Source organism: Lagopus muta, chromosome 16, assembly GCF_023343835.1.
Source record: "Lagopus muta isolate bLagMut1 chromosome 16, bLagMut1 primary, whole genome shotgun sequence".
Lineage (NCBI taxonomy): Eukaryota > Metazoa > Chordata > Aves > Galliformes > Phasianidae > Lagopus > Lagopus muta.
Genome location: NC_064448.1, coordinates 14,194,907 through 14,213,781, shown reverse-complemented (window position 1 = coordinate 14,213,781; position 18,875 = coordinate 14,194,907). Strand labels below are relative to the sequence as shown.

At 48.1% G+C, this 18,875-nt stretch overlaps 1 protein-coding gene across 6 annotated transcripts in view; it reads left to right on the top strand.

Moving 5' to 3' along the window:
* The window catches only part of DLGAP4 (DLG associated protein 4), a 205,516-nt gene that overhangs the window by 182,588 nt on the left and 4,053 nt on the right, over positions 1–18,875 (top strand). For all 6 annotated transcript variants that reach the window (XM_048962638.1, XM_048962639.1, XM_048962643.1 and 3 more), the window contains 4 exons: positions 13,333–13,694; positions 15,104–15,195; positions 15,635–16,044; positions 17,743–17,834. In XM_048962638.1, the coding sequence (XP_048818595.1) occupies positions 13,333–13,694; positions 15,104–15,195; positions 15,635–16,044; positions 17,743–17,834 (956 nt within the window). The remainder of the gene's footprint in view (positions 1–13,332; positions 13,695–15,103; positions 15,196–15,634; positions 16,045–17,742; positions 17,835–18,875) is intronic.

Sequence of the window (18,875 nt, the reverse complement as noted above, 5' to 3'; positions counted from 1 at the left end):
TCTTCTGACAGAGCAGCTGGAGGAGGTTTTACAGTGCCTTCCCAGAAGGCTCATGCAGCCCTGGGCAGTCAGGGGAACGCCAGTGAGATTGCATAGCTGTGGCTGAGTAAGGAGAGATTTCTTCCAAAAGCATTTCTGGTAAACTGTCTTCCACTGGACCAACTTCACAACTGTCCGGCTCAAGTTCATTCACTTTACCTTCCTTAAGCCACTCTAAACCAATGCTTGCTGCCTTCTTCCAACCCGGCCAGACTGACAGCTTCCATTGGTGCTGTGAGACAGATTAGGAAAAACAAAGCACCAATGCTGGAAACCTTGCTTGGTTTACTAGTTGATGTTTCAGCCTTACAGGTGGAGTCCCTGCAGCAAATGTGTTGAATAATCTACGGAACAGCCCTAAGATTCCTGAGAATGTGATCTGGACAGCGTTTGCTTTGTAGTTGGAGCTGTGCAAGAAGTGGGTTGAAGGGTGCGGAGAGAAATTGGTGGTCTGTCAACTGGAAGAAAGTCCCAAGCAGAAAACAGGGCTCAAACTGGGAAAAGCAATGTTGGGAAATGAAGCCCTTAAGTCTTGCAGCATGTAGCTTTCAAGACAGGAAAACAGTGTGGGGCAGCTGAGCAAAGTCCTGAACACACCATGGCAGACAAGATGGCATGAGAAGCAGCATAACTAAGTGTTGTTCAGACTTGTTGCCTAGTAACTGAGTCTGTTAAATTGATGTGGTAGGACTGTTAGCCTCTCCTTTGCATCCTTTTTCTAGTTACAAGCCTTCAAAGTGCTTCCTGGCGAGTTCTGCAAGCTGGAGGACCAGGCTGACGTGGGTGTGGGTGAGCAGGTACTGCATGCATGACTCCAGGCCTTTCTCCTGCTGCCTGTACTTGTGGCTGAAATGCAGTGGTCTGGGCTCAGATTGAAAGATTGCAGGGACTCTTCAAGGCGGTGCAATGGGAGCCTGGGGTTTTGGAGCCCCTGGTAAAAAGCAAAGCTTGTTAATGGCTTGAAGCTGTTCAGGTCAGAGTTAGCTCGGTGTGCTTGCAGAAGACTCCGTTGGTGGCTGAGGTTTGTTGTGCTCTTTCATTTTGGAGCCTGGAACAGTGGTTTCTTTGTCTCATTGTCTCCTTGATTCTCAAACAAAGCATTCCAGAAAGTTTAGTCCTGATACCTCCTCCCTTTGGAAGGGTGGGAGAACAGAGCATTCTCCTGGGAGTGTTTGTGATATTTGAAATTCCTAGGAAATCACAGTTGAGGACTCTAGGCCTATAGGAGAGCGGTGTGAGCGAAGTCACTGGAGACAGTCTGTGCTGTCTGTCTGCCTCCTCTGTGCCTAGACAGAGAGAAGGGATGTTAGAGCTCAAGAAGTGCAGCTTTGTTGGAACATGGGTTAGTTCATAAAGGAGTATGCTGAAAACCAAGCGATGATAACAGCTGTGCTTTCAGAAGCTTTCTAATAGCTTATCCAAAAGGATTAGAAGGTTGAAATATTTGCTTAATTGCCTGCTGTGGCTCTGAGGACTGACTCTGTCTCCTCAGATCAGATGAGGGGTGCGCAGCATTGCCAGTTCTGGTTGGCGCAGCAGCTAACTGCTGTCAAATTTAATGCTAATGGTGAAGGAGAACCTGATTATAGGAGGCCTTTTCTGCATGTTCGTGTTGTGTATCTTTTAACTAATGCTGTATTAGACTGAATTAGAATATGGAATAGTTTTCTCAACCTGGAAAGCTTGTCCTGTGCTTCAGCTAACAGAAGTTTCCCAGCAACTTTGACTTTGATTCTTCAGAATTAGCATAATGTTGCCACATCTTGGTTTGTACATTCTTAAGGCAGGAAATGGCTTCAATTGAATCTAAATATTAAAACGTGTTGAGACGATTATAGCTTTGACAATGTAAATCTTGAGTGCTGGCTGCCTGGCAGGAAATTTCTGAGCAAGAAGACCCTCCTGACTAATGTTTAGACTTTCTCAGGGTAGGTAAACATGGGGAGAAGCGTATCCAGGCCTGATGCCTTTCCCATCTCCCTTGCACGGAGACTGTTGCGCTGTTGTCTGCTTGTCTGCTGACACATGTGCTTTCCCTGCCCCTGTGGGTACAGGGTGTGGTTTGTTTGGAGCTTACAAAGAATTCCTCATCTCTGGGTGTGGGGGGAGTTTTTTCCATAATGTTATGGCAAAACCATCTCTGCTGCTTTTCTGGTGGCATCACTGAATAGTTGCCATAGCCTAAAACAGCTGGAATTTCATCTTGTGTGAGCAGATGCCACCAAGTCCCCTTCTGGGGCTGGATAACATTTGGAACCCAGTAGCTGAATGCTGTGGAGAAAATCTTGAGGCAGAATAAAGTGACAGAGGATTTCTCCTCTTGCCTCAAGGTTTCTCGCCAGCATCGGTGACAATTTCTACCTGTTCTGTCTGCTGTCTGAGGTAGGCTGGAGGACTGCTGCTCCTGGTAGTGAAGCCATCCCTGAGGAGTCCCACTTATACCAGGGGAGCAAGCAAGAACCGAGATGTTGCTGTCACCAGTGCAGCCCTGTTCCTGTCAGCAGACTGCGATAACAAGCTGCTGCTGGCTGCCATCAGCACTCTAAGCACCCTCTTAGCTGGTTCTTCTGTGAACAGCATTTAAATGGCACACTTAAAGTAATGGCAACACATCCCCACTGATTCTAAAGCTGTCTGCTGGTGGGACCAAGACAGTACTGCAATTCCCCCAACATCCTGCACCAGCTAGTGGCAATGTGCTTGGGTGCCCAGAAGCTCTAGGGGTGGCTCTGCCATGCTCCTGTAGCTGCAAAAAGTCCTGGACAACAAGTGGGATGGATGAAGAAGTGTGGGCAGTAGGGCAAGGGGTTGGAAACCCTGCTGCTCTGTGCTGTGAGACCCCACCTGGAGTACTGTGTCCAGATGTGGAGTCCTCAGCACAGCAGAGAGATGGAGCTGTTGGAGAGCATCCAGAGAAGAACCACAAAAATGATCCCAGGATGGAACACCTGTAAGTACAGACAGAGAGCTGGAGCTGTGCAGCATGGAGAGAAGGCTGTGAGGTGACCTGAGAGCAGCCTGTCAGTATCTAAAGGGGAGCGACAGGAAAGAAGAGGACAGACTCTTCAGCAGGATCTGTGGTGACAGAACAAGATGGAAGGGTTTCAAGATCAAAGAGGATGGATTTAGGTTAGATATAAGTAAAGAGTCTTCTGCAGTGAGGGTGGTGAGGCACTGGAACAGGTTGCACAGAGATGTGGATGCCTCATCCCTGGAGACTTTAAGGTGAGCCTGGATCAGGCCCTTGGAAACCTGATGGAGCTGTGGTGTCCTTGTGCATTGCAGGGGAGTTGGGCTAGATGACTTTTAAAGGTCCCTTCCAGCTCTAGAAATTCTGTGATTTATGGTGGGACTGGAGCATGTTCACTCAGCCAAACAGGAGATACATGGGAAGTACTGCAGAGTAGCTATTGGTAGTGTGCCAGATGGATGAATCCCTCTTTCTTAGCAGACAAGCAGTTGGGTTATTGCACTTGGTGCTCAACTTACTGCCTGTACTTTGAAAGCTTGCAGTGTTCCTCATTTGATATGGGAATAAATGCTTCAGAATTACTATTTTTTTTTTTTTTTTTTTTTGTACTTGAGAGGTCAGCAGATGCTAAAATAAGTCTGAATTGTTGAGCTTTGACATGGGCAGGAACAGACTTGGGTTAACAAGCAGTCCCGTATGGGTTTTTAGCCATGTGTTTTTTGACTGGGTGTGACTTTGAGGAGGTGTTAAGATTCCCTGGATTCCTACAGTGGCATAGTTGAAAGCATCTGCAATGCAATCCTCTGATTGAGAGTGGTGTGTTATCGCTTAAAGCAAAGTGATGGCAAATGGAAAGGAATATTTGATATGATGCATAATCAGCTTGTGGGACCTACTTCTGCAGGATATTCTAGAAACTGCTAGCTTGGAGGAAAAACTAATAAAGTCTGCTTTCTTAAACACTGAAGATTAATGCTATTCTCTTGTTTCACTTACAAGTGGCTATAGCAGTGGATGAACAGTGGATGCTCACTGATTTCTTCTTAGAATAGCCTGACCCTGACTAGTGCAGCTTGACATTTCATGGAGCATCAGTTGCTCCTGTAGCAGTAGGTAAGTTGACAGTGCTAGGTTAACATCCCCAGTGGAGAAGGGAAGCAGCCTGCAACATTGTGGCACTGGCTAATAATTTGTGTCTGGTTCACATTTCTGCCCCTTATTAATGTGTGCTGCCTTAGTCTCTCTATATAAAAGTTACAGTAGTGATGCTGAACACAGAGAGGCTCCAACATGGTCAGTGCTCTGTGTAGCATCACAGCAGCCAGCTCAGAACAGCACTCCTTGAAGTGCCTCTGGCTGTTCTGTCTGTGGCCTGAGATGGTCCTGCACAACTCTCACTCTTCACAAGGCCTCCCTAATGCATTTGGGGCTGCTGAGTCAAAGCTGCCCCAGATAAAAGCTGTAGTGGGAGGTCTGCACTAATGTTCTTCTAGCTCCTCAGTGAAGGAATCATCACTTCTGGATCACTGCAGTGTTCCTGTACAAGAAAGGAGGGATGGGGCTGCAGTAAGCGCTGTTCCTGAGGGATATTCCTCATGGAAGGTAGGGCTCCAGGTGTCTTCAGTCACTTTCTCTCCTGCTTTGCAGCAGATCAGTGCGGTCTCTAATCTCCGGACTGACTGGTGGTCTCAGCGCTAAGCTCTGTGTGTTTCTGTTCTGCACGGACAGTCACTGCGTGGGCACGGCCCAGGTTCTTTTTGGGGCAGGCACTCTGGCATGCTTAGGTGGGTGTGGGTGTGCAGCCACACTGCGCTGGGTGACGCAGTGAACCCCGTGCTGTGGCACTGCTGCTCTCCCAGCCCCAGGTGCCTCCATGCCAGTGTGCTCTCAGCTGCTTCTGCATCCCCTGGGCAAAAGCAAAGGAAGAACGGTGCATCTGAGTGTAGCTTCACAGCCACGCTGAGCCTGTGTCCCTGTGGGATTCCACACACTTGTAGCATGGTTGGTTTTTTTTTGTTGTTGTTGTTTGGTGGGTCTAGGATGATGCTGGCTGTTCTGTAGCTGCTTGTTGACTTTTTCTGCACAGGTAGGCAGTTGGCTGCAATGTGATGGTGCTGTGGGCAGGAAGCACAACAGAAGCAGGAGCAGGGATGGAAGGTGGGTTTTCAGATATGGTGCTCCAGGCCCTTCATCATCTTTGTGGCCCTCTGCTGAACTCTTTCCAGGAAATTCCTGTCTTTTTTGTACTGGGGAGCCCAGAACTGGTCACAGTACTCCAGGTAGGGAAGGGCTGTGCAGGTGGAGCCACGGCAGTGGGACCTGCAGGGCAGAATGAGCAACAGAAGGAATGGGATGGAGTGCCCACTGCCCAGCTGTATCAGACAAGCTGGCAGCATGGATACTTAGTCACCCCATGATGCTGCCCAGGAGCTCATCTAGGCACCGGTGACAGTTTTTAAGACTTTTGCTGCTTATTAGTGAATTAACAGCTTGAACATAAAATACTCCTGTACACTGCTACTCTGCCAGCTGGATTGGAGAGCTGCCTGAGTCCACAATACAGATGGCGAGCTTGCTGGTGCAGGGCTGTGGAGCAGGGTGGAGTTGCATATAGCTGCTCTTTCTTGCTTTAAAAAACCTGTGCTGAAATGACTTAGGGAGGGTGAGGAGAAGTTACAGTGTCGCTTCTAATACAAATAGAAGCTCCAGTAACAGTTGCTGTAGATGTGTTTGGGAGGTCTGTGGCTTGCATTCTCTGCAGCATGTGTTGTCCTCACAGTAACATTAACTATGCCCTGAAAGGAGGAGGTGACCAGATGGGTCAGAAGCCCAACTGTGAGAGATGCTGTATTTTTAAACCCCAGCATTCTTGGGTGGTGTCATCTGATGCCTCCTGCCTCTCCTTAAATCCGTGACCTTCTGAAAGGCTTCCTTTCAAGAAAGGGGAGGAAAAAAAGCTGCTGTGCCCTGCCATCATAGCAGGTTTTGGGGTGTAAGTGCTTATTGTTACTTCTGAGTGTTGCTACAAAGTTTGAGTAGGAGCATCTCCAAAGTGCTCAAACCTGATATGTTGAAAAATCTGAAGCTCCTTAAGGGGTCACAACCCTCAGCCTTTCTTTCCCTGGGTGAGTTTTCCATCTCCCTCTGCAGAGCACTGGGGCCTGGACATCCGGTCAGAAGTGGCCATTGAAGTACCTTGCAGTCCTGAGTGGCAGTGCTGTGCCCTCCTTCCTGTCCATGCCTCACCTTGTGTGTCCCCTGGCCCAGCAGCACAGCTTCCCCTGACTGTTAACTCACTTCTCACCTGGGACCATCTCAGTCACAAATGAGCAGAGTACAGATGGTAGAACAGGCCATTTTGTGGTGAGCTTCTGGATGAAGGTTGTACCTTTAGTCAAGAAATACATAGCTAATACTCAAGGACAGCCTTTGGGTTTTGTATTTGCATGGTGGGGAGGAGCTCTTACTGTGGCTATACTACTTTGAAGTTGCTCCCTTGCATTCAAGATCCTTTTCCTGCAGATATGTTCATTTCTTTTGTTTCCATAATGTTTAGGAACTTAATGTACCTAGTAATGGACAGGTAAATGCAAGGCAGCTGCTTGTGTCTTAATAACAGGCAGCAGATGAATAAATATGCCAGCTGAGCCCTGCACATCTGCAAGAGTGCTGTGACCAAGATGGGTACTGAACTTTTTTTTTGGTTGCAAGAGACATTTTTATAATAAAAGTGGAAAGTCCTATGAACCAGAAGCAACAAGTGCTGGATCTCTGCTTGCTTGGCCAGCAACTGTTTTCCAAGCTAGGAAGCAAAGATGTGTTTGCACGTGACTTCATAATGTTGTAGCACTTATTAGCATGGCAGCACTTACTCTTTGTGATGAGGAGGATACAAGTGTTAGCTGCTTTGGCTGACTGCTGGCTCGGTTTTAAGGAAGTGGATATTTCTCTTGCCTTAAAGCTAAGTACATAGTTATTCTGGCAAAGAAATGTCAGGTTGTTGAAATGTAGAAGCCTACTACCCTGTAGTACCCTTGGGCAGCAGGAGGCTGTGGTGTGGATCAGGTACGTCTGGTATGATGGTGGGTGCTCCTGGGGAAAGCCTGCGTGACGTGTGGGAAGAATGGCCCTGTTAGTAAGGGCACCTCCATCTGGCATGCTCATCTCACAGGTGAGTTACTGCTGTTGCTGTAAGGTGGAAATAGTCAGTTCCCATATCTGCAGACCTGCCTTCCATCTCCGTTCCTGCTTCAGTTGTGTTCCCTGACATTGTGATGCTGTCACATCTGGCTGGATGTGCTGGTGAAGCTGGTACTGTGTCCCAGGGCTGGCTTGAGGGGGTGCCTGTGCCTTTGGGATTGATGGGGCAGTGGGCACCAGCACCAGACGTCACTGTGTCTGTCCTGAAAGCAAGTATCTGTCTTCAGAATGGCAGTATAGTTGGTGGGGAGAGAAATGATGGCACCCAGGCAGTGGCTGCTTTTTTGTGGCTGTCATTGCATGTGTGCAAGCAAGCTGCTCGGTGTGCTGCCCTGCTTGGAGAGCTGTGCTTTGCCCGGGGGCTGAGGATGAGGAAGTTGATAGGAAGGGAATGAGAGCTTGGATTTCTCTGGCCTCCTTCAGAACAATCCTACATGCAGCCAGAGTCCATGGACTCAAGCAGGAGGTGTCATGTGCAACTGGTGGTGCTTCCTTCCTGGCATCTACAGTTACAGTGAGCAAAGCTGGAGGGGCTGGCTTGGTGCTGAAGATGTTGGTTTTGATTATCTGAGAGCTTCAGAGGGCCTGGGCTGGTCACAACGCAGGTCTTGATAGGCACATTCAGTTTCCAAGGAAGCAACACAGGCTGGAGTGCAGCAAGAGCAGGCATGGATGACCTACTCTGTAGTTAAATTGGGGGAAACTTCTGGAATGGTTGCCTTCATCCTTATAAGAGACTTTTAACTTCTTAAACTGGGAATATTGTACTGCTGTGACAAAGAAGCCTGGGATGTTCCTAGAGCATGTGAAGCATAACTTTGTGTTGCAAGTACCAAGTGAGCCAGCTAGGAAAAATGCCTTCCTAGACATGTTTTAGAACAGAGGATGCCTTGTGGGAGCTGTGACAGCAGGTGGCTGTCTTGGCTGAGGTGATGGTGAAATAGTTCAGAATTTTTACTGTAAAGGAAAAAGGCTCTTTTATGCATGTCAAGAGCAAGAAGGGATCTAAAGAAAGCACTGGACTGATTCTTGATGAAGATGGTCACTTAACAGGTAGGCATGAGGAAACAGAAGTCCCTTCTGTCTGTCCAGTTGTATTGCTTCCAGTAGCAATTGTTAGGGGGAATCATTTTTCCTTGGACATCCTACAAACAAGGCATCCTGTGGGTTGCTATAGCTTCAGTCTTGTGTTGTGCAAGTTCATGGAAATCAGAGGTTAGGCTGTTTGGAATGTGACTGTTCTGGTATTGTTTGCTGTTAAAAGCTACCTGTAAATATGCTCCTTAAACAAGTCTGGAGACGTGACCAAAATGCAACTTAGGGCTGTTCTTGTTTGCTGCATTATTATTGGGAAGCTTCATTTAAAAGGCGAAGGAGTTTGTCTTGTAGTGGGAGAGATTATTTTGGCGTGTATTGCCTTATGCAAGGGATGTCATTTCTTCAGATCTTTCTATGGAGAAAGAGGATGCATAGGGCACAAAAGTGGTTAGCAATTTGAGCTCTATTAATACACCTCACCTTCACAACCGATTGTGACTTGGAGATTTTAATTCAGTAAAATTGAGGATGGTGTGATTAGGTCTTTAAAGCCATGGGGATTGACGAGGAATACCACTGGTCTATGTTGAATCGACTAGAGCAACAAAATAATTGCACTTTGTGCCAGACACACACCAGCGGCAATTAGTGTTTAAATCTAGACCCAAATGCCTTGGCTGTGATCTTGGCAGTGCTGCAGGTACTGAGCAGGTAAGTTCAGCTTGTTTGTGTTTGAACAGGGGCCTCTCAAGGCTGCAGTGGATTTAATATTCTTTTCTGACTCCTGTGCTTTGGTCTTTCAAGAAGCAATTGCCCAGTTCAGAAGGAGAGGATCCCAGTATGCCCAGCTGCTTTGAGGGTCAGAGCAGCCCTCCAGGTTAACGCTCTGAATCTGAAGCTCTTTTGCCTGAAGTCAGTGGGTGCTGCCCAAGGCCCTGCGAGCAGCAGGTAATGCCATGTGGAAGATGCTAATTTTGAAACATGCTGCTTTCTAAAAACAGTTGCGCAAGGAAGGCTATAAACAGACAGCCCTCCCCTGGCCCATCAATCATCCACGGCAGTTGTAAATTCTAATGACTTCCTTAAATAAGCTGTAGGAGATCCTATGGGTGGAAAGGGTCTGGTGCTGCAGAGCTGGAGGCTTAAGCAAAGCTTCCCTACCTCTTGTTCTTCAGCACCTTTTTGCAGTGTTGGTTGATAGTCACAAATTTGAGTGGTGCTGACAAACAGCAGAGTAAAATGTGTACCTGCTCCACTGCCCTCCTGGGCTGCAGCTCTGTTTTGCATCACAAACTGAAACATCAATGTAGTAGGCTGTGACCTGCATTGGATCAGAAGCTGCTCGCTGCTGGGGCTGACCAGTGGCATGAGGCACGCTGCTGCCTGGTTGGTTCATAACGTTTCCCCCACAGAAATAGCACAATGCACTTGGCTTCCTCAGGGCTTCTTAACTCTTCCCACAGACACAAGAAACACTGAAATTTCGTATTTGCGTTGAGGGAGAAGGACTGCTTGTTACAGGTCGTTTTATCCTGCATGGCTCTTGAAGCCCATTTTATGTTAGGTTTAGGTTCATTGTGGTTTCTGGCTTTGCAGTGGAAAGTCCCTGCCTTATGATTGCAGAGGGTTTCAGTGGGATTAATTTGTAACTGCACTCATCGAAGCACTCTTAGTTTTCCAAGGCTCCAGGTCTTCATGCATTCCTTCCACTTGCATGGGCTTTTAGAGCTGTAGACTCTTAAGAAGTCGCAGGCAGCTCTTTGACCATGCATTAGTCAGTGGGGCATTTTGTTGCTGCACAGCGGGGTTCCTTTTTAGCAAAATCTGTGCTCTTCAGCTGAGCATCTCCTGGAACAAGAAGTTGCTGCTTTGCTCTGTATACACAGCATTGCAAACAGTATTATTGCTTATAAGTGAGTGGAAAGCTGAATTTGTGTAACTGACCCTAAACACCACCTGTCTTCCCTAAGAAATCTGCCTTTTTTTGTCTCTGCTGATGTGCTGCCCTCCCCTTGTTTTGCCTAGCTGCAGTATTCGATATCAGATAGCAGCTGATTTATTCTCCTAATTACAGTACTGCCCTGTGGGCATAAACAGCAGCTGGGAAACCCAAGCTGTGCTGCTTGAAAACACAGCAGCAGAAGTGCCAAAGCAGTCAGTGCCATCAGCTCTGCCCTGTGTGGTGTGATCTGCCCAAGGCTCACTGCTGGCTGGAGGGGGGGCACCGTGAGGCTGGGCACAGTGTTGGAGGAACTGAGAGGATGTGTGATGTAAGGAGAAGAGGGCTATGGGAGGCAGGCTTTCTCTTCTGCCCTTTTGGGTAGTTTTGGCTTGTCCTGGTTAATAGCTGCCTCAGTTCCTGGTACAGTGACATGTGGCATCGTGAGCATCCTGCGTTTGGTGGTGTAGCCTACTTTGTGTAAAGGGGCTTTTCCTCTTGCTTCATCCAGTCTGATCGTCCTACAGTGCTCTGCTGAACTGTACAGGCTGGGTGTAAGACTTGGCCCAGAAATTGGTGTAACAATCTAAGATGATGTTCCTGTATCAGGATAGCTTTGCTGAGGTGCTTAGGCAGAGTCCTTACCTGTGGGGTGCTCCATGGCTCCCTTTTCCCTGTCCAGGAGAGCTGCTGCTGACCATGCTCACATGAGGAGTGCTTCACCCATCTAGCATTGTGACCAGATAGTTGTAGCCAAGACCTGTCCTGAGAGGTTTGAGCAGGTGAACATCTGTAACAAGTGAAGTTCTAACGTGGCCAGATCTGTAGTGCACCCGAGGAGATTTGCAGTAGGGAACTTGGGGAGAGAGGCAGCAGTTATGCAGTGTCTGGTGCTTTGACCTCCTGGTTTGTATGTCTGCACGGTGCTGAGAAGCATTGCTGTGGGCAGAGGCCATGCTGCAGTTCAGCCTGTGCTTGTGCAAGTGCTGCCATTGAATCTGATACCTCTGCTGAACTCAGCATCCTGGGTTCAAGGTTGACTTGCTTGGAGATGCTAAACAGTTCTGATCTGGTGCTGCTTTGAGCATCTGCACATGTCCTGCTGCTGTCCTGGTGCGTGAGCTTGCGCCCTGCAAAGGACAGGGGTGGTGTGGGGCTGGCAAGCTGGAAGCAAATGCTGGTGTGATTACAGTCAGCAGCTGGCAGTGCCCTGGCAGGACAGCAGCGCACTGTTTATGTGACCAATCAAGAACTGGCTGAAGGATGTGTGTAGCTGTGTTTTGGCATGTAAATGTGAGAAGTTGCTACACTTGTCTGACCTTTTAGGAAATCACTGTGGGTGGCTTTTCAAGAGCCTAATATGTTCCTGTTCTGGCAGGAGTACAGCAGCTCCAGGCTTGGGCTGTCCTGAGCAGTTTACACAGCTTGTGTCACCGTAAGGAATAGCAGCAGGAACAGGTCAAGCTGAAAAACTGCCCAGTGCCCATACTAAGTAGCTTGTCTGAATATTTTTCAGCTGTGTGCTTCCCAGCTGTATGGCCCCCGTGGCTGCAGGAGGGACCTGTGTCAAAAGGGGTGTGAGGGCTGGGGTGAGCTGGCAGGAGAGCTCTGGTGGCGTCCAGTCACTGCTCACTCTGTACTCAGTCTGTGCATTGGGGCAGGAGGGAACTGGTATTGATTTGCCTTTCTGAGCTCCTCTAGGGCTTCATTTTCCTGCAGCAGTTGGGACCGTTAGCTGTGCAAACACTTGTGGGAGCATGGGTCTCCTCTGTAACCCCTTTCTTTTAGCTCCTTTGAAATACAGCTTCTAGCAATTAATAAAGGTATCTGTGGAGTGTGTAAATAGCCCATGATGCAAAATGCATTGCTGTGCAATTGTCTGCAAGTGGTATGGCCACATGCCTGGGGCACACAGGGTGGCATGCAGGGACATTCCTAGGGAGAAAAAAGGAGGAGCTGTGGGACTTAGTTGCCTGAAACACCCCTTCCCACATGGATACTCAGGTGTAGTGGAAGAATGGTTTGGGATGACACGGCTTGCTAGACCAGAGAATGGAACAAAGGCAGAGTTTGGGTGACTGGTGGAGGAATAAAACTAAGGTGAAAAGAGGGATGAGGGGATGACGGGGGCCAGGTGCGTGTCATGCTTGCTAGCTCTGCCCTGCCCAGCACGGTCTGTACGGTCCATATGAAAATCCTGACCTGGGTGAGGGCTTTGTGCTCCCCACATCATGGGGTGAGGCTGCAGGGGGCTGCAGCAAGGCCTGATCACAGCATCCTCGTGTCCAGGGGCAATGACTGTGTGATTGCTGGGAAAGGTTGAGCTGGTGAGTAGGGGATGCAGGCTGGGAGCAGGGCAAGTGGGTCTGCAGGGCCTTCAGCGTTTGGCTTGTGTCCCCAGACTGAGGAGCCCCCAGTGCAGACGGGCAGTGGGCAGGCAGAGGCGGCTCAGCTGCTGGAGGACCTTCCTTGATGAGGCTGGTGCTAATGTCTTTTGGGGACTTTCTTCTGATCTGTGTGTCTGACATTGTATGCCTATGTGTCTGTGGCTGTGTGTGTATCTCCGTTGCTGTGTGGAGCAGCACAGCCTCACCTCTCTGGCTATTAGGTCTGGCGTGATGTATTTTCCTGTAATGTACAGCAGCTAGATTTTTATATTCTTACATCTAATAAATTTTATGGCTTCTTTCCATTTTTATAGGAAAAAACACCACCCTGGTCCAGATACTGAAAGTTGTCAACTGATGGGACAAAGAGCTGAGACACTTGGCTGTACTAGGACACTAAAACATAGGGCTTAGCCAAAAAGAGTTCCCTCAGCTTGGAGACTTACACCTGCCAAACCTTGTAGCAGTCTTGGGAGGCTTCTCTGTACCTCTTCTCCATTACTACTAGCCTTTCACACATCATGGTATTTCTTTTAACTTCTTTTGCAAGCTAGCTCTGGCTCTGCCTTCTGCTTCCCATTATGCTTTGGTTTGGGTTACTCGGTATGAGCTGCTGGCTGTAGGCTGTCTCTGCATTTCTGCCTTCAGCTTCTGGTTGGAGACTCCTCTTGGATGTTGTGACTGACCTGCTTTTTCTTTCTTTCACTGTATCTGTCTGCCTCTTCTATTCTTCATTCTCCCCACCTCCATCACTGCAGGTTCATCGTGCCTAGTGGCATATAAAAAGACTCCACCTCCTGTCCCACCTCGGACCACATCAAAGCCGTTCATCTCTGTCACTGTGCAGAGCAGCACTGAATCGGCACAGGACACCTACCTGGACAGCCAGGACCACAAGAGCGAGGTGACCAGCCAGTCGGGACTGAGCAATTCTTCAGACAGCTTAGACAGCACCAGGACACCCAGCGTTACGAGGGGCAGCATCGTGACTCCAGCAAGAGACACTCCAGAGCTACCGCAGAAAAATGCAACTTTGAAAAGCGACAAAGGGACTCTGACGAGTGAAGAGCCTAAAGTGGAGAACGTCCCCAAAAGAAAACTGTCATCTATAGGAATACAAGTATGGAGCAGTTTGTTCTTCTTTGTGTCCTAAGGAATGTCTTTAACCCATCTATTTAGCACGTGTGTTTTGTGTGACCAGGTGTGCATCTGAACCCACTCAGAATAGCTTGTTATACTAACTTCCATGTTCCTGGGGGGAGGTAGGGCAGAAGCTTTCTGTAACAGACCTTATAAGAGACTTACAAGCTATTTCAGTTTGAAATATTTCATGAATCAGGGGGACCCTATGAACTGAGTGGGTCTCTCTAAGAGGCATTGGTGCTAGTAAACCTGCACTGATCCCGTGCTCTGCTCCCACTCCTTAGTGTCAGTCTGTTCCTTGTCCTTTGTGGTTCTTGGGACAAATTTCTTAGGAGTGATGGGCCCCTCTACTTGCCATCTGCTGCAGTGTGATGTGCAGAGCTCTAGGCAGATGGGAGTGCTTCTTGGTGGCCTCTGCTCCCCTGGGCTGCCTGGCAGTGCCAGCAGGTTGCTGCTGTTCCTGCTGGAAGCATTTAACTCTGTGGAAACTAATGGAAATAAGTTGTTTGTTCTGCAGGCAAAAGAGAACCCACTGAGTAGCATAAACCTGTGCTTTATTCAGCTAATATTGTCACCTGCTATTGCATTCCTTGTGAGCAGATTTCCTGGGCACAGGTGGCTGGTCCCTGCAAACAGCAATTCTGTCCCAAACTGCTGGCTTAGTGTTGCAAGTTATAGACTGCAGACAGGAATGTGAGCACTTCAGCAAGTCCAGATCAGGAGCTGGGCTTTGCAGGTCACGATGTGTGTACTGAATAAGTTCTCCATGGCTTTACACTGGGATTTGCTGACCAGTTAGGTACACAGCTCAGCAAAGGCTTCCCTGTGTGACTGGTGGGGCAAAGCATGTGTTAACAGCCACGAGCAAGAAAAGTTGTGTTGGAGAGGCTGACTTCATTCCTCTTCCTTTCCTGAGTTTGTTCCTGTGCCACCTGTCCACCCCCTGGATTTCCTTCCTGAAACCTTCTAAGCCTTTTATCCAGAGCTATGGAGAGTGTCAGTCCCTGGAAAAGAGGAAGCTAGGCTTTGCTGTCAGTCTTAATTGGATTGTGAAGCTCGTGGCCTTTGCCCATGTCAGGTGCCACGTGCAGCTGCTCCCCTGGGGACATGCAGCCCTTTCCCAGCCAGTGCCATGCAAACAGCAGATGGCAGAGCCGGGTGCACTCAGAGCAGGTGCCTGGCAGCAGCCCAGTGGGGTACAGCCCTGATGCTCAAGTGGAGGCAAATTGATGCAGCAGCCTGGCACCTCTCCTAGCACAACTCTGCAGTTGGTGTGTGCTGTCTGCATGCTGTGTGTGCATGTGTGGACTCCTCCTGTCTACTAATTTGAATTCCAGCAGCAAGTTCTTGTGTCTGTTTTTGTCTGTATTTCTTTTGTTTAATAAGGTTGACTGCCTTCAGCCAGTGGTCAAAGAGGAGCCTCCTCCACCAGTCACCAAATTCCAGTCCATCGGGGTTCAGGTAGAAGACGAGTGGCGGTAAGTGAAAGACTCGGGCTTTTGTAATTCTTACTCCTTTCTTCTAAATTGCTCTTTCCCATTTCTTAGCTCACCTTCTCCCCTTATTCTAATACGAATGGTGTTGAGTGGGGGCCTGTGGATAGCTTTTCCTCCCCAGCACACACCTGCTGCAAACAGCACTTAGTCTGCAAACAGACAAATCAGTGGCAGGATGAAATAAATAAAATAGTCCAAGATGTAATTAGAATTGTGCATCAGTCCTCTCATCTGAATGGCCTATTGCAGTAAGCAGGCAACCTTACGATTTTGTCTGTCCGAATGTGTACTGTGTTTGTGTGTGAGAAGGGGAAGAGGAGGCTCAACTGCAGGCATAATAAGCAAATGTCTTTAATGGTTAGTTGTGCGACCAGACAGGTTGAGTTCTGCTATTTAATATGTTTGGGTTTGATCTCTCCAGAAACAGCCACTCTCGCAGTATGTCCTCCAAACAGGATACAGACTCTGACACGCAGGAACCCAACAACTCTAGCTGTAAATCATCTGAGAGAAGCGTTGCTGAGTGCCCCCAACACAACAACTCTGTTGGTGTTGATACCAGTGCCAGGCAACCAGCCAAGCCCTCACAGATTAAGAAAAACCTCTCCTATGGAGACAACACTGACCCAGCCCTGGAGCCTTCCTCTCTCCCTCCTCCTGACCCTTGGCTTGAGACATCATCTGCCTCGCCATCGGAACCCACGCAGCCCGGAGCCTGCCGGCGGGATGGGTTCTGGTTTCTGAAGCTGCTGCAGGCAGAAACAGAGCGGTTAGAGGGCTGGTGCCGCCAGATGGACCAGGAGACCAAAGAGAACAATCTCTCTGAAGAAGGTAGGTGCTGCCAGCCTCTAGACACAATGCTGGAGCAGCCCAGTAGCTCCTCCTTTAAGAATTAAAGCAGAGTACTGGATTGGCTTTCTGTGGTTAAATTGCTGATCTCCCACAGGGTCACAGTGGAACCTGGAGGTGAGTATGCAGCAAGGAACAGTTTGTCCTTGGGAAGGATAGGAAGGATAAGGCAACTTGCTTTAGCAAATGGGGTAAGAAATAATGCAGTTGAGAAGATTTCAGAAGCTGCCATCATCCATTAAGAATTGTCAAAGCAGCTAAAAGCTTGACTAGGTTGTTTTCAGAGAGGCTGAGAGCTTTCTCCCTGGCCACTCTGTTTGGATTAAGTGCACAAGTAAAAGTTTACCTGGTGGTGGAGTGGAAGGCACCATAACTGTGTGCCTGTGTGATCTGGCTTGTCTTCATGGCAAAGAGTAGGTTTCTTTGTAGGGGAACATCTCACTGAATTCCTGTGAAGTATACCAAAGTCACATACACAGGAAACACAAGGGCACTTGATTTTACTGGGCTCAGTCACAGCTGGACTTGTTCCATTATTTTCAAGTCAATTGGCAAAAGCTCTGCTGCTTACAATGGTAATCATGCTTAGGTGTGTACTGAGTGACAGAACCAAGTACCTGGGCTGCAAGGAGCACAATTTCGAGGCCTGTTTATACCCAAGAAAGGTGAAATGGTGGTGAGATTTAGTTATAGCTTGCTGTCACTGCTGGGGGCATTTGATCTCTAACCGTATCACACTGTGATGCTGCACTGGCTCCTGAGCTGGACAGTCAGTGCTGGGGCTCTGCACACTTCAGAGGGACAGAGCATGTCGTGTTGCTCTTGCTCTGCTTGTGGCAACAGTGCCTTGGTATGAAGAGACACAGATTGATGTGACGTTAGATCTGTGACCTTAAGAGCAATCTCCTAGTAGGTTTTGTAACGAAGAATGTGGTGGGTATAAAAAAAAAAAAAACCCTTCTTATGTCTGTCCAGTCAAGCACAGATCTATAAAGATTCAGAACTGATTTGGGAGAACTGCATCAGGCTAGGGAGAAGGAAGCAGATCATTCCACATGTGCTCATTACGTATTTGTGTGCTCCATGAGTCTCTCATCCCTGCCTTTACAAGGGAAAAGCCCATATTTAGCACTTTTCCATAATCAACCAGAAGAATGTTACTATGCTCAGAGGCTCCTTGGAGGCCCACTAAGAGCAGCATAAAGCCCTGGGTTTTAAAAGCATTGTGATTAAAAACACTTGCCTGACAGTATTTTAATCCATTCCGGTAAATGGAGATTGGAGACTGTTCTATCGAGAAGCAAGGGACATTGCTGCTTATCCTTTGTCCATGGGCAGAAGAACAGGCAATGATGATCTGTGAGCAGGTGCCAGCTCCAACTCCTCTGGCTGGGCTTGCAGCCCATCACATGAGCCACAGGGTACTTCCTGCAAGCTCTATTGCCATGATCTTCTTCTGTTGTCCTGCTTCTGACCTGCTCTAGATAGAAGGAGCAAGGATGGATGGCAAAGACAACCACAGACTGTAGTTTCAGTGCATCTTTGCCTGAGAGTAGTTAGTTCTTAACAGATCTCTGTAACTGCTAATGATTATTTCTTGCTCCAGGAATGCCTGAGTTTGTTGCTACACTTATGGACTGTTCAATTAAGCCCTTTCTTTTCTTTTCCACCCTCTAATAGTCTTAGGAAAAGTCCTGAGTGCAGTGGGCAGTGCACAGCTACTAATGTCACAGAAGTTCCAGCAATTCCATGGCCTCTGTGAACAAAACTTGGTGAGTCTGGTTTTATTCCTGCCTCTTTCTGGGAGGGAAATACAGCTGCTTCAGCAGCACAACAGGAATATTGTTATGCTGACAGCGGTACAGAGCAAAGCCAGAGCGGCTGTAGCCTACAACCTGACCACTGTGCTGTGATGGATTCGTGCTGTTTCCAAATAGCAGGTGAGCAGTGGGTGGCTGAACAGGCAGTTCTTAGCTGTGCTCTGCTCAGGGATGAATATTTGCAGTTTGTTTTCGTGCTTGTGTGGCACAGAGAAATTCTCTTCAACTGCCATTCAGGCACACTAAAGGGCACCTGCAGAGTCTCTTGTAGGTCTGATGTCATGTAGCCGTTCTGCTGTGTGTCCTGGAAACCACTTCTTTGTTGCTTCTAAAGGACATTTTGAGGTGAAACACAGATTTTTACCAAATGGGGGGTTGTTTGAAAAGCACGTTGTTCTCCAAAGATGCTTACTTTGCATGTAGATAATGTGGATGGTAGGGCTGTCCCAACACAGTTGTCTCTGGTTAATCACAAAACGTGGCTTGAATCGGATCTCTTCAAATTAATGCGAAGGTTTGCCCTTGCTGAGCTAACTTGAGGATGGGTGGGAATCTAGGATTTGGGGGTTGTCTCTTTCCTCTCAAGGTTTTGGGTTTTGCAGAATTCTTGAGATGTATTCCCCTTTACTTGCAAAAAACTTAGAGAAACTCAGGAAGAAGAAGGATGTGAATGTTCCCTTGCAGATCTTGGAACATGGCTGAGAGAAGAGCAACAGCAACACCAGCAGCCAGGCTTTCAGCAATATTCTGTGTTGAAATTTTCCTTTGACACATTGTGCTGAGTTGCTTAGATTTAATCCTGTGCTTTCCTGAGACAGTGAAGGCCTATATTGGCAGTTTAGGTGCCTGAGAATTAGGGAATTTCTGTTTTTAATGGGGGCAAATTTACTTTAGCTCCTTTAAAATTTTTTCAGAAGTTACAGTGATGAAGTGCTGGTTCTGCTGCCCAGCAAAATGTGGGTGCCCCATCCCTGGGGGTGCCCAAGGCCATGG